General features: G+C 44.7%; 2 protein-coding genes across 3 annotated transcripts in view; one reads left to right on the plus strand and one right to left on the minus strand.

The window, feature by feature from the left end:
• ppp1r10 (protein phosphatase 1, regulatory subunit 10) lies at positions 1-10,336 on the minus strand. Its single transcript, XM_028598461.1, has 18 exons — positions 9,880-10,336; positions 6,517-6,625; positions 6,318-6,404; positions 5,302-5,437; positions 5,150-5,201; positions 4,962-5,051; positions 4,509-4,637; positions 4,306-4,411; positions 4,082-4,185; positions 3,415-3,539; positions 3,003-3,162; positions 2,758-2,901; positions 2,425-2,671; positions 2,234-2,309; positions 1,916-2,134; positions 1,599-1,722; positions 1,095-1,481; positions 1-765 (listed from the first exon to the last, which is right to left on the minus strand). The coding sequence occupies exons 2-18, from the start codon at positions 6,621-6,623 to the stop codon at positions 614-616; spliced, it is 2,445 nt and encodes an 814-aa protein (XP_028454262.1). The 5' UTR covers positions 6,624-6,625; positions 9,880-10,336; the 3' UTR covers positions 1-613.
• Positions 9,070-13,447, plus strand: part of mrps18b (mitochondrial ribosomal protein S18B) — a 6,327-nt gene continuing 1,949 nt past the window's right edge. The window contains exons 1-5 of one of the 2 annotated variants that reach the window (XM_028598465.1): positions 9,070-9,177; positions 10,911-10,998; positions 11,700-11,868; positions 11,945-12,042; positions 12,134-12,202. In XM_028598465.1, coding sequence (XP_028454266.1) covers positions 10,918-10,998; positions 11,700-11,868; positions 11,945-12,042; positions 12,134-12,202 — 417 coding nt within the window. In that variant the 5' untranslated portion in view covers positions 9,070-9,177; positions 10,911-10,917. Of the gene's footprint in view, positions 9,178-10,432; positions 10,644-10,910; positions 10,999-11,699; positions 11,869-11,944; positions 12,043-12,133; positions 12,203-13,447 lie in introns of those variants that run through there. The other variant, XM_028598464.1, reaches the window with a different exon arrangement.

Below are 13,447 nucleotides of genomic sequence, written 5' to 3' on the forward strand. Positions count from 1 at the left end.
CACACACACACACACACACACACACACACACACACACACACACACACACACACACACACACACACACACTTCTGCATCATCTCCTCTCATTAACCCCAGCTGTTGGAAGAACCTTAGCGGGTCAGCGCGGCTCACTGCTAAACTTATGGGTGAAACAAAGCAGTTTAAATACTGTGCAGTTCTTTTTCAGGTCCAGTTTTAATAAATCATAGCTGTGGCTAAATTCTGTTGGCCTTTTTCATAATAAAGTGCTTCCTCAATGTTTGTGTCACGTTTCGGACTCTTATGTACAGAGCTGGCACCTGAAGTACCAAACTAAGGGAATATGAAAGCAATAGGACATGTAGGTCCACAGTACAACAGCCACAGTAGGAAGGGAATTCAGTCGGTTTTCTGCTGAGTAGGACACTTCCATTTGGTCACCACGGTAACGGTGTGGAGAGTGACGGAGCAGACAGGCAGACATAGTGGTCAAGTGTGGTGGCTTGTTTCAGTCTCACTGTTAAAAATTATCTCAGTAAAAACAGACAGTCCCATCAGTGAACGTCTCCTGTGTCCTGCTTCACTGAGAGAGTGCAGGGTCCGGTCCTCCAGGGGGCCCACAGGCCGGCAGCTAGTGTCCATGCTGGGGGAGGTGGTTGTGAGCAGGGTGGTTGGGGGGCAGGGGGGGTCCGTTGACACCGGGGTGGTAGAAAGCACAGTTGCTCTCATACCTACAGCTTCCCTTCATCATGAAGTGACGACACACGGGCCTCTTGGACATGTCTGTCAAGAGGAAACACAACAGCATTACAACACATCTCTCACACACACACACACACACACACACATACTTTCTGTCACTTTATGTGCCCCCAATTACCAAAACACAGGAGTGTCTCTGGTTAGGAATGAACTGCCAAGCTCTACTTTTGGCCAATTTAACCTTTTTTTTTTTTGGATTATTAGAGAAGAGGCAGAGGAGAGAGAGACATGCAACAAAGGTCCCGCATGGAATCAAAGCGGAGACAAGTCAATGTGTCCCCTTCTATGTCCTGAGCTGATGAGGACACCAGTCTCAGCTGCTTTGTGTTAGAAGAGAGTGATCAACATACCGTTCATGTTGTTGTGTCCTCCTCTGGGCCCCCCTCGTCCTCGGCCCCTGAAGCCCGGCTCTCCTCCTCCTCGGCCCCGTCCTCCTCGGTGGAAGTGGCCCCCTCTGTGAGGCCCCCCCCTCATGGACTCATCTCCCCAGTAGTTGCCGTTGTCCCCCCGGCCCTGGCCAGGGGGCGGCCCCATCATGCGCGGGCCTCCGCCAGGGTTGAAGGGTGGGCCATGGTTGTGGGGGGGCGGAGGGTGGTTGAAGCGAGGGCCGCCGGGCGGGTTGTTGGGGGGGTAGCCGCCGTTCATGGGCATCTGCATGTGCATGTTCATGTTGTTCATGTTGTTCATGTTGTTCATGTTGTTCATGCCCGGTCCGTGGCCCAGCAAACCCGGGTTGACTGGATGGAGAGAAGCAGCGGTTAAATAATGAGTAACAGAAGGATCATAACAGGTGGACAGCAGGACAGCAGGGGGGGGGTATGTAGTTCAACCATGGAAGAAGAGCTTGAGTTTACCTGGGGGAGGTCCACCCTGGTTCTGGTTCTGGGTCTGCTGCAGGGAGCCCAGGAGCTGCTTGATCTTGTCTGAGAAGTTGGGCTGCTTGATCAAGTCTTCAGTCGACTGGTTCCCAGACGCACCCTGATGACACACAGCTACACATCAGCTACACTACTACCACCGACAGGCACTCTCACACCCAACTGCACGGATATGTTACACTACATACTGATGGAACTCGGATTTCATGATAAAATAAAATGGAAAGTGTACTTTGTGATCCCGAATGTAAAAACAGTAAGTGTGTAAAAACCAGCTCCTGCTGCCGTTTTACCATGATGGAGGAGAGCAGTTCCTGCACGTTGACAGTGGGGGCAACGGGGCTGCTGGCAGCGTTGGGGGCCACGGGGCTGCGTGAGTTGCCGCTCAGGTTGCCCATGAGGTTGGCCAGGACAGGGGGCAGCTTGGAGCTCTCGCCTGGAGCCAGGGCGGAGCCCTGCTGGGAGCTCGTGTCCATGGGCTCCAAGTAGCCGTCATCCTGCATGGACGAGTCCTGCAGGGGAAACACACACACACACGTACACAAGGTGTTTAATACGAGATCTGGGAGACGGGATGTGTATGTGTGTGTGTGAGTTTTGGGTGTACTAACCTCATCCAGAGGGATGAGACGGGGAGGCATGGGTTCATACGGCTCTGGGTCTGGTTCATGTGGACTGTCAGGCACACTATGATCAGAAAGGATGGAAAATCATTACCATACACTGCTGGCCCTCACCCTTCTTCTTAGGGTGAAATTCATACATATAATAACCATAGAAAGGGTCAGGGGTTGAGTCCTACCTCTCTTTGCTGAGGAAGATCTCCTGCAGGATGCCCATCTCGCGGTCTCTCTGGGTCAGCTTCTCGGTGCTGTTGGCCCCGGTGATGACCAGGCTGCCGGTCAGCGTCAGGGGCCTCGGGGGGGTCCAGGGGACCCTCTCTTCCATGGTGTCATGGGAGGTCCGACGGGCCGTCTCAAACATCTGCCTGTCCATCATCAGCTCTCGCTTGGCCGCCTCACCAAAGTCCTTAATCTTGTTGACGTTGACTGTGAATCCAGAGTAATATCATTAATAATTCAGATTTGTATTATTATCGTTTGTGTCTTAGAACAGTGTGCTGGGCATGGCTTACCTCTCTCGGTCTCGTCCAGATCAAAGTAGAAGTAGTGTTTGAGCTGCTCCTCCTCGGCCCAGTGGACCGTCTTCTTCTTCTTGCCCTTCTTGGTCAAGCTCTCTTCTTCTCCCCGGGGTTCTGCCAGAGCGTTGGGCTTCTCACCTGCAGCACACAAACACAGCCACGGCAGGAGATTGAGAACCCTCGCATTTTCAATCGGACTAGAAAGAATAATAATAAAAGATAATGTCCAAGAAGCTGACCGTTGTCACAGAGCTCCGTGTCCTCAGAGGGGACGGGGGTCCCGGGCTGCTCCGGCTCCTGGCTCTCATCACCTGGAGGGATGGAGGCAGAACTTTCTGGAGACGATGGCTTAGCAGAAGATGAAGAATACACAGAGGGTTTGCTGTCAAATGGACTCGCCTGAGGACAAAAAGGAGTGAGAGTGAGTATGTGCAAAAAGACAGAGAGCTGACGGACGTTGACAGCTAAATGGTTCTAATTCTTATTAAATTGCACGAGAGAGACTGGAACTGATCACAAAGACAGCACAGTCGGTCTTGTTTGGTTCAAATTCAATACACCAAATAATACAAATATTCTAAGTATTAAATATCTGAATATTTTTGACTAACAATGGCCATAATCCATAGTGACAGTGAGATGAGTGCGTACCTTGTTAGACGTGGGGGAGACAGCCTTGGTGGCCGGACTAACAGCACCAGCCTTCTTCTTCTTGATCTTGATGCCGGGCACGGGGGCAGAGTTCAGAGCATCTAGGAAGCCTGTGCACTCCATCGCTGCAGAGAGGACACAAGAGAGCCGTGAACCCCACCATCATGTCTCTAATGCCTACCAGATACTGCAAGACTATGAGAAGACCATAGTCTGACACCGTCTCACATCTGAAGACAACCATCTCACAAGAGTGGAGATCTTGCAGGCTCACAAATTGAAGACTAAAACTAGATTTGGTTTGAAAGATTTAACCAAGCTAGCAAGCTACCGCTAGCGTTAGTGGGTAACTTAAGGTCAAGTCTGCAGATTTTTCTGTTCTGCTGTACATGCAGATGAATGTTTCCAGTACCCGGAGGTCTGCATTTATCTGCCAGTAAAACGGCAAAATCTTGCTTTCTTTAGCGTTTAGCTTAGCGCGGCGCCATAGCAACCATAAACAACACTGGTCCTAGCCGTTTGGTGCTGGATGGAGCGCACCCATTGGTTGTTGACAATGTTCACATGATTAAACTTCACCAAGATGTCAAACTTAATAATATCAAATCAAACGTGTTTGATTTTGTGTGAGTGTCCAGACGGAATAAAGACGGGCTGTGTAACTCACGCTGTGCTGGAATGATCTTGACTTTGATCTCTTTGGCAGAGTTAGAGGGCATGTTGAGAGGCTTGTATTTTTTCTCCAGAGGTGGAGCATCTGATGGACCAGCGCTGCCGAGAGGAAATGAAGAGAAAGAGAAACATGTAAGTAGTGCCCTGAGCCAGCGGAGGGCAGCAGTGGGCAGATGTGGCTGTGCTGACAGAGGCAGTGGGTGGAGGGTGGGTGGGTACCTGGGCCTTTTGAGGACTGGAGGCTTGATGTTGTACTTGTCACCCAGCTGGAGGGCAACAGGCGGCTTCTTAGCAGGGGCCAGGCTGGGGGGGTCCATCTCCAATCCTACATAACAACAAAACACATTGTTGTTATTTCATACACAACCTTTTCAAATACCACATCCAGGGCCGTATGCATCACTGCTCAGTCAAAGTTGTACCTATGGAGCGGATCTTTGTGTGGCTGGGTGCATGAGCTTTAGGTTTCTCCTTCTTCTTCTCCTCATCACCACTTTTTTCCTTCACACCAGGCACCGGCACCTTGCCCTCCTCTTTCTTCTTCTTCTTTTCTACAAGATAAATATAGAGTCTGAGTCACCATAGCAAACATTTCCTTTCAGTCCGTACTGCAGCTGCCCGCACAAAGTACTGTTTGTGGGTCAGAACAGTCAGAAAAGCGTGCTGGCTTGCATACTGCAAAATGTGACCGGATGCAGTCGGACATCCTGGTATTTTTGGCAGACTGCATTTGACATGCTATGTTATGTATGAGAACATTCTAAATCTCTTCCTGGCATACTACACAGTATGGTAGTATGGACACAGTGTGTGGCACACGGAGGAGCCACTGTGAAACACAGACAGACATTTAAAGTGAAGTAATGGGTGTGTACCAGCAGGAGAGTTGACATTGCTCGAGACACTCTGGGAGCGGATCGTAGCCATCCAGCCTTCTACCAGCACAGACGCCAACTTCCTCAGCTCTAAAAGTCAAAGACAAGTTTATTAGTGTGATATGATACACATTACTCATTTTATATATGTATATATATGTATGTGTAGTTTGTATAGGCAAACTGACCTTCGGTGTCTCCACTCTTGCTGAGCTGCTTCACCAGCTTGGCTGTATTGTTCTGGGGGGAGATAAAGGCAAACACAGACGGCAGGTTAGAAGCTGCAGGGGCCTGTATAGCTCAGCGGAGGAGAGTTGTGGAGGATGGACTGGGACAGTACCTGTTTGAGGTGGTCCACCTTGAGGGGCAGCTTCTGTAGCGTGAGCAGGATGAGCTGCAGCAGCGGCGTGTTGTTGGTGCCTTTGGAGTAAGTGAGCCACGAGTTGAGCATCCTGTAGCCACCGACTCGGATAAACCTGGACCGGGGAGGGAAGAAACGGAGATGATCAGTGATTACACCTGCAGAGCAGCACACACACTGAAACGTGGTAATCATCACTCAGATTATCGTAAGTGCTTCTTTTCTAGGGCTGCCACCTCTTAGCCGATTAGTCGACTAATCGGTCGTCTTGGTCTTAGTCGACTAAGATTTCTTTAGTCGATTAGTCATTTTTTATGCTTATTCATGCTTTATTACTTATTTCCAAGAAACTTCTTAGCACATTTATGGTAAACACAAGATTTAAAGTGGTGCTTTTGCAGGATTAATTGTGGAGAAACTCAGTTTTACAGATGGTTAATTAACTACATTTATATTGTGCTTTTCAAGTCTTAACCACCTCTCAAAGTGCACAGCTCTGTCAATTAAATCAACTAATCGATTAGTCGACAAAATCCTATAAGTGTTAGTCGACTAAGAATATCTTTAGTCGAGGACAGCCCTATTCTTTTCTGTTGATTTTCTCCAATGGGAAGGCCGGTGCTATTCTGTGACGCGTTGGCAGATATTTCTGACAGCAGAACAGTGGATGTGGGATTGAGTCAGAATATCTGTGGTATGTGGTATGGTTCCAGCCTAATTATAAGGTTCATGTATGCACTTTTGATTTATTTATGTAAGTCTAACACTGAACTCATCCTTGCATGCAAAAGAGCACAGTGTTCTTTGTTGTCTAACTGTATGCAAGTTTATTTCAGCATCATTTAACTTTTACAGAATTGAATTTCACAAGAGCTAGTAAGCAGACCTTGAGTTAAGTTTGTTTCGGTTAGATGAAATGTGTTCATACCTTTAGCCACACCTGTGTTCATAGAAATTAAGACTTGCAATGTAAACAAAGTAAAAGAGAGGCCTACCTGTTTAGAATATCATGGGATTTGGTCTGCAGTAGGATGCTCAGGTACATACATCTACTGACCATCTTGGTAGACGCTTTCATCAGGCTGCATTACAGAAAGAGCAAGAAAGGTGTCAAGATAGCACACAGTGTAAGAGTCCTGCAATTGGTGAGAGGAAGGTTGAACAGTTAAGGCACAGAAATGTTTGGTTCCTCACCTAAACACCTTTGGGACTCCCTCTAGGCTGCGGAGCTCTCCATCCTTCCCCAGCAGAGGCTCCACACCCTTCAGAATCTCTCTGGGGTCCACTGGTCCCCCTGCCATATCTGAAACACACACACACCCTCAAAGTTAATACACATGGCAACAGGACCGGACTGCTACATTTCCTGCGGTGTACAGGAAATACGGTGTTTCTTTGGAAAAGCTATTACAGTGCTGTTTAGTGTGGACTGTTTGCCTGCCAAGTAGAAAAGGGAGCTCCAAACTACATATTCCACCCAGACTCTCTTTAGGAATTAGGACTCAACAACTCAAATCAAATGTCCCATCAAGGCTCAAGGGCCAGCTCACACCAGACACACAACCACGTGAACTGGATCAGGCCAACAAGGTGACAGCACACTCCACTCTGACTCATCTCACGTCAGCCATTCAGTGGTTGACAACACCAACCTGTTTACATCAAGGACATTCCATTAACATCGAGGTGCAGAGAACTGATGCACAACACCCCCGCCTGCACCACGACTGGCCCCCCACTGCTGAGCAGCAGCCGATTCATCTCGCTGCACTGGGACCTATCCAGTTTGCCATTTCAATATCAGTCTAAGACAGAAACACTAGAACAGTATCTAGACTGCTGATCTGGCTCATATAGTCCTATTCAAATCACTAGTCACAGAGAAGTACAGGCTGCCAAACAGCACTCAAACCCATGCCTATGTGTGTGTGGGGGGGGCGTGGGCCTACTGGTTCAGCAGGATGCTGGAACTTCTTCCTCAGTGCCTCCAGAGGGTCTCCTCTTGCAGGACAGGATTATACACTGACAGATTGTTCATTTCACACTGTTTATTCTCCGTCAGGCTAGGATTTAAGAGGCGGCAGCAACGCAGAGAACCAAACTGCATGTTATTAACTGATGTACAAAATGATATGCATTCACTAGAAACTTTTCTTTACCTAACGTTTCACTTGACGGTTTCCGTAATCATATCAAACTTAACTATTAATATGTATTCAATAGCTACAAATACTGTTTTTTTTTTTTTTTTTTTTTTTTACAAACACATGTATTACATCAAGATGTATCAAACACAAAACAAGGTGAAAGGTTAAAGTTTTGTTATAATAGCAATAGCCAAAGAGGTGAATATTTTGAAAGAAATGTTACTGGTAATGATTTATCAAATTTTTAATGCCACACGTCTAACACAATCATTCACATATGAGCACAAATGCAACTCAAGGAGAATTGTAAAAGAAACATCAATAATGACTGGTAAACCCCTTTATCACTAATTCATGTGGTAGGCTATCTGATAAAATGATGAATGGTTAAAAAAAATATATAGACTATACGCACCAACAAATTAAACATGTGATTGAAGGTAACTGTTTGAAGTATGACATGCTTGACAACTGTAGAATTATTATGTTAAATCCTCAGTGGTGTTAGTGGCATCACTGTCAAGTGTTCCAGCCAGGGTACAAATCAGAGCACCACTGCCCCCTACAGGCCACTTCCTGTTCACACACACTGCCACTGTACTGGCTGTGTATTGCACAATAGAGAAATGCATTACACAATAATAGAACATCACATGTACAACAAAGTCATGAATAAAAGGTGTTGGACGTTTCATCATTTCTATCAGTCTACTTATTAACTTTGAAGTCCTATGTGATCCGAACAAAGACAGCCAACACCTAGGTACCTGGCCTCTATGAATGTCTTCTATTTTATGGATTTAAATTATAATAAACGAGAAAAGGTCTTATGCATAACCTCCAAATGGTTTATGATATGACTGTTTGTGTTGAGTCTCATAAGCATGCACATATTTCTCATGTTGATGCATTTTATAATGAAACCGTTTTTTTTGTGCCAATTTAACTCCGAACTTGCAATTCTGGCGGAAATCAATTCATTGGAAATGTCATGATGTGAGGAATCAGTTAGGTCTTACCCGTGTAACTGTTGTAGTAGAAGTTTTATATAGTCTCAGAACTCCACAACACTGCAAATAACCCAATTCCTGTAAATGCCACAATTGTTACACATTTACACAAAATCAGTGTTAAACATGGCTCTGGTTCCTGGGTCAGTGGGGGAAAGAACATTATTTGTGCAGTCATACTGTGGAGTTATTACATATATCACTGGTACATTATGGCAAAACAAACTAAAACTGTACTCAAAGGACTGAGTCCTCTACAAAAAAAAAAAGATGATTTACTGTAAACGGTGGATTAACAGACTTGACTATGACTAAGGCAACAAGGCATATTCATCAAGGAGAAACTGAATGAACCAAGCAAACAGCAATGTAAGACGCCCAGGGTTATATAAGGGTAGTTGAGGCAGCCTATAAAAGGCTTGCCTTAACCTTTCATGTGTCACAGCTGAGAACAGAGCTGCTGCTGTGGATAACCGCTCAGAGAGGGGGGGGGAGGGGTGCGCTACAGCCGCTGGGAGGCCGTCTGCTAATCAGAGCCCTCCCTCCGTTAACCACTTCGCCGACGGCCAACCAATCCCTACACAAGCAACAATGGCTCCGCTAGCAAAGACCGTGCCGTTGATAGGAAAACAAGTCGACGAACCAGAAATCTACCGAGCTACACGCGCAGACAATACAACGAACAGCAGTCTGTAGCGGTACTTTTTCTGCATTTCGGTTTTGTAAAAAAAACAAAAAACTCCAAAATGTTGCTCCCGAGAACACGGCTAGCCCCCCGGAGCTGTCCGAGGACGAAGAGCAAACAACAACCGATCCACCATATTTGCCAATCCCGTCTGTTTGTGCTTCGAAAGACCACTTCGCTTGAGTCATCCTGCAATCTTTATCCACAGATTGACGAGTACATGATGCGGGCTTTCGGGAAGTCCCTGTGCTTTAATTACCGACACACACACACAGTGCTGTATAAAACATGTCCACAATCCTCAAGCTAATGCAATCTTTATGTATAGATTGCTGTGGGTTTTGGTTCCGTGGAGCAGCCCCTACAAAACAAATCTGGCAGGCAAAAAGTCCGACTTCATGATCTGGAGCTTTCTATGCCTACGGCAATCTTTATGAATAGATTGCTTATGGTTATTTAACGAATTTACTGACTATATTTAGTTTTATTTGTACAACTCGCCCATTCCGTCTCACACACAAAGAAACGGAGCCTTGTGCCTCCGTCCACTTTCCTGTGTGAGCTCATACTATAACATTGTCTATATTCAAATGGTTTGCAAAAGAACCAAGCTAACTTACGGTGCTGGCTAACCAGCTACCGCTAGCTAGCCTACAATCTACGATCATTTTCACTGGACTGATCTCGATTCAATTTAACTTCAAAATCAACTTACTATTGAAACTATAGATCCTCGGCGTCTCTGGTGTATTAGAGTGTGCTTTTCAGGCACTTATATCTCTTATTTCATCAATTTTATATCGTCAACCTTCATGGTTTTAATAACTGAAATACTTCTTATGGGTGGGGCTGTGATAGCTAAAAGCTAGCCTTTCCTTCGGGAACAAACTGGAGACAAAAATAGTAATCAAATGTCCATTACTTGAAGAAAAAAATATGAATTTTGAGTAGAGTTGTTCGAAGTCCTCGACGGTTCAGTCTTCGGCAAAGCAAATTCATACCTGCAAAACACACAAAAAGGCACACATTTAATTCCGACTCTGACCAATTTCGACGTCCTTCGTCTATATCAAAGTCCTTTGTTGGTTGTTGAATACATTCAAAAGGAATTTCGCATTTTAAACGGACAAATGTTGAAAATAAGCCTTGCTGTCTTTCTGACTTCACTTACCTTTGACCAAATCCAGGAATGAGCTCGAAGAGGAGGGACTTGGCTTTTATACTACGTGACGTTTTTTACGTCACGAGCAACGTTTTTTCTCCGTTTTCCACTGTAACAAAATGGTGGATAAACGACCTTCTCTGTCCATCCAAGGGCATAATGGCGTAGTACACATTCTGGAAACAATAACTTTGAATTACTCCCTAGATTTACCTCGAAAGTATTGTATAGTTGTATCATTAAGTAGATTAAAAAGCACACAGACACATTTAGTTGATTTTGCTGGAATATAGTTATTATTTTAGATATACATTTAGGTAATAACATTTCTTTAAAATGGCGACTGGTTTGTCTGTTGGGGTTGATCCGATCATGGGGTTGAGCTGTGGTTGTCAAAGTCACGTGGTAGTCGGCGAGAACGCAACATTTACCAGATATATATTTACTAAAATAAAAACGTAATGGATTTGCGCACAATATAAAGGAATTATAAATGATACATTTGTTTATGTAAAATGTTAGCTTGATGTTGCTACATTATCGCTTGATCTTTAACCTTTCACCTACAACCCCCACTGTGACAGAACAAACATGGCTGCCTCCTTCCAGAGCATCGCGAAGCTTTTGTGCCGTCTATCGCCTTCTACTTTACATCCATTACGACATTATCAGGTATTTATTGGACTTATGATATACTCATCATCCGAATAATTTATTTGTATTCAGTGTACTAAGGTTTTTATAGGCTGACGTTAGATTTAAAGGCTGGACGCAATGACATTTACATTGAACGGTACTGTTTCTATGGCTGGACGGACGCTTTCAGATTCCTAAGCCGTGCAGTGACGTTAGTATCATGTTCGGTAAAATTTCTTTAATTTAATAAGAATTTGATAACTTCTCGGCAGTAATACACTCTGTAAACAGTCTAACGTTATGCGTCGACGCAGGACATTGTGTTATGACTCCGTAAAGTTACCACGCCAACAGCATGACATTTAATAACAAGTGTCGTACTATTCCAGTACATATTAATTATTAGTATTCCAGCAGCTTTAACGTCCGGCCCAGTGAGCTATGTTTACGGGTTATTTAGCTACGTTGTCCGAAAGGCAAGTCGTATTTTTGTACTTTTGGTTTTTGCACCTTACTCACAATCTTTATTTTATCGTTTTTTTACTCCAATATTTGCCGCTCTGTAGTGGAGCTGTCCCTCAGGATAGACACAGTTGTATCTTATCTTATGTAGACTGACTGACCATAGACTGTTTGACTGACCAAAATACATACATGTAGTCGTGGGTCGCTTGGCCGGATGTTGTGATGATGATGATGATGGTGACGATGCTGTGCTGATTTTCTTTTTCATGCAGTCGTGTCTGCGGAGGTTACCTGTAAGGTCCTACCTGGCTCTCCCTCCGTATGTACCGCCGCATCACTGCTTGTGCACAGCTGCATCGCTGCAGGATGGGGAGGCTGCTCAGGCCGCCGAGGCTCTCCTCCGCTACAAGGACAGACCCTGGGACTATCTGGAGAGTGAAGGTACCTCCAAAGAAAGTCAGGTCACATCTTTAGCCCTGGCACTTGATTTTACAATCTATTCCTTTCCCCCTACCAGAGTACATTGAGAGGTATGGAGCCAATCCGGTGTGGGCCGGCTACAGGAGGAACCACAAAGGTGGCATTCCCCCACAGAAGACACGCAAGACCTGCATCGTAAGATTTCTATTTGAATCCATCTTCCATTAGTTCCATGCAGCACATCCTGTCATGTAAAGTAACATTAACAGTGATTCTGTTTCTGCAGAGAGGAGACAAGATATGTGGAAACCCCTGTCCAATATGCAGGGATCCTAACGTTATTATCCATCATCAGGTGGGTCAAGCGTCTCAGCCACACACATACGCCATGGAGTAACAGTTAGTCTTCTGTTATCATTTATTAGTTATCAATCTCTTTTTTCATAATAACATTATTTTGATAGGTGGTCATGGAAGATATTTAGTGAGTGGGACATTTCCCGCTGTAAAGGCACTGATGGCTGTTTCTAAATGACATCACATTTCTGGTTCCGTATCCCCTGATCGAAGATGGCAATGCCAAGCTAATGAGGGACGCAAATAGCGATTTTATTATTGATTCATCCACCCAATATTTTCTCAATTCATTGATGAGTCAGCAAATTTAGAGACGTCTTCAAATGTCTTGCTTTGTCTGACCAACAGTCCAGAAGCAAAATAAATTCAGAGTAGGAGAATAGATAAACAGAAAGTCACATCATACAAACTGAACCTGTAGTTTGCCATTTTAGTTTGAAAGCAAATATTCAAATATCAAAATTGTGTGTGTGTGTGTGTGTGCGCTTTTCTAAAATGAAAAGGTAGTAGTGTAGATGTAGCCTTAGACCAGTTCTAATGAGAGTAACTAAGTACATGTACTCAAGTACTGTACTTTTAAGTACAGTTTCAAGTTACTACATTTGGCATCTATAGTTGGGTATAGTAGGTCATTTTCAGATTAATATTTTCCCTGAACACGTCAGCCAGATCACAACTCCGCAGACAGACAGACCGCCCACGTCAATAACTTCATAGGCCAAAACCATGGCAACAACACGCATGTCCCAGCCGCATGCGTCACTTTTTAGTGTCCCCTGGAAGCGTTTTGCGTGGCGCGGGGTTTCTGTATTTGCTTTGTTTCTGACCACTGTGATATTGGTTTGTTTAAAGGTCCCATGACATGCTGCTTTTTGGAGGCTTTTATATAGGTCTTAGTGGTCCCCTAATACTGTATATGAAGTCTTTTTTTATATATATAGACCTTAGTGTTCCCCTAATACTGTATCTGAAGTCTTTTTTTTTATATATATAGACCTTAGTGGTCCCCTAATAGTGTATCTGAAGTCTCTTTTATATAGACCTTAGTGGTCCCCTAATAGTGTATCTGAAGTCTCTTTTGTATAGACCTTAGTGGTCCCCTAATACTGTATCTGAAGTCTCTTTTATACAGACTTTAGTGGTCCCCTAATACTGTATCTGAAGTCTCTTTTATATAGACCTTAGTGGTCCCCTAATACTGTATCTGAAGTCTCTTTTATATAGACCTTAGTGGTCCCCTAAT

The sequence above is a fragment of the Perca flavescens genome, chromosome 14 (genome assembly GCF_004354835.1).
Source record: "Perca flavescens isolate YP-PL-M2 chromosome 14, PFLA_1.0, whole genome shotgun sequence".
Taxonomy (NCBI): Eukaryota; Metazoa; Chordata; class Actinopteri; order Perciformes; family Percidae; genus Perca; species Perca flavescens.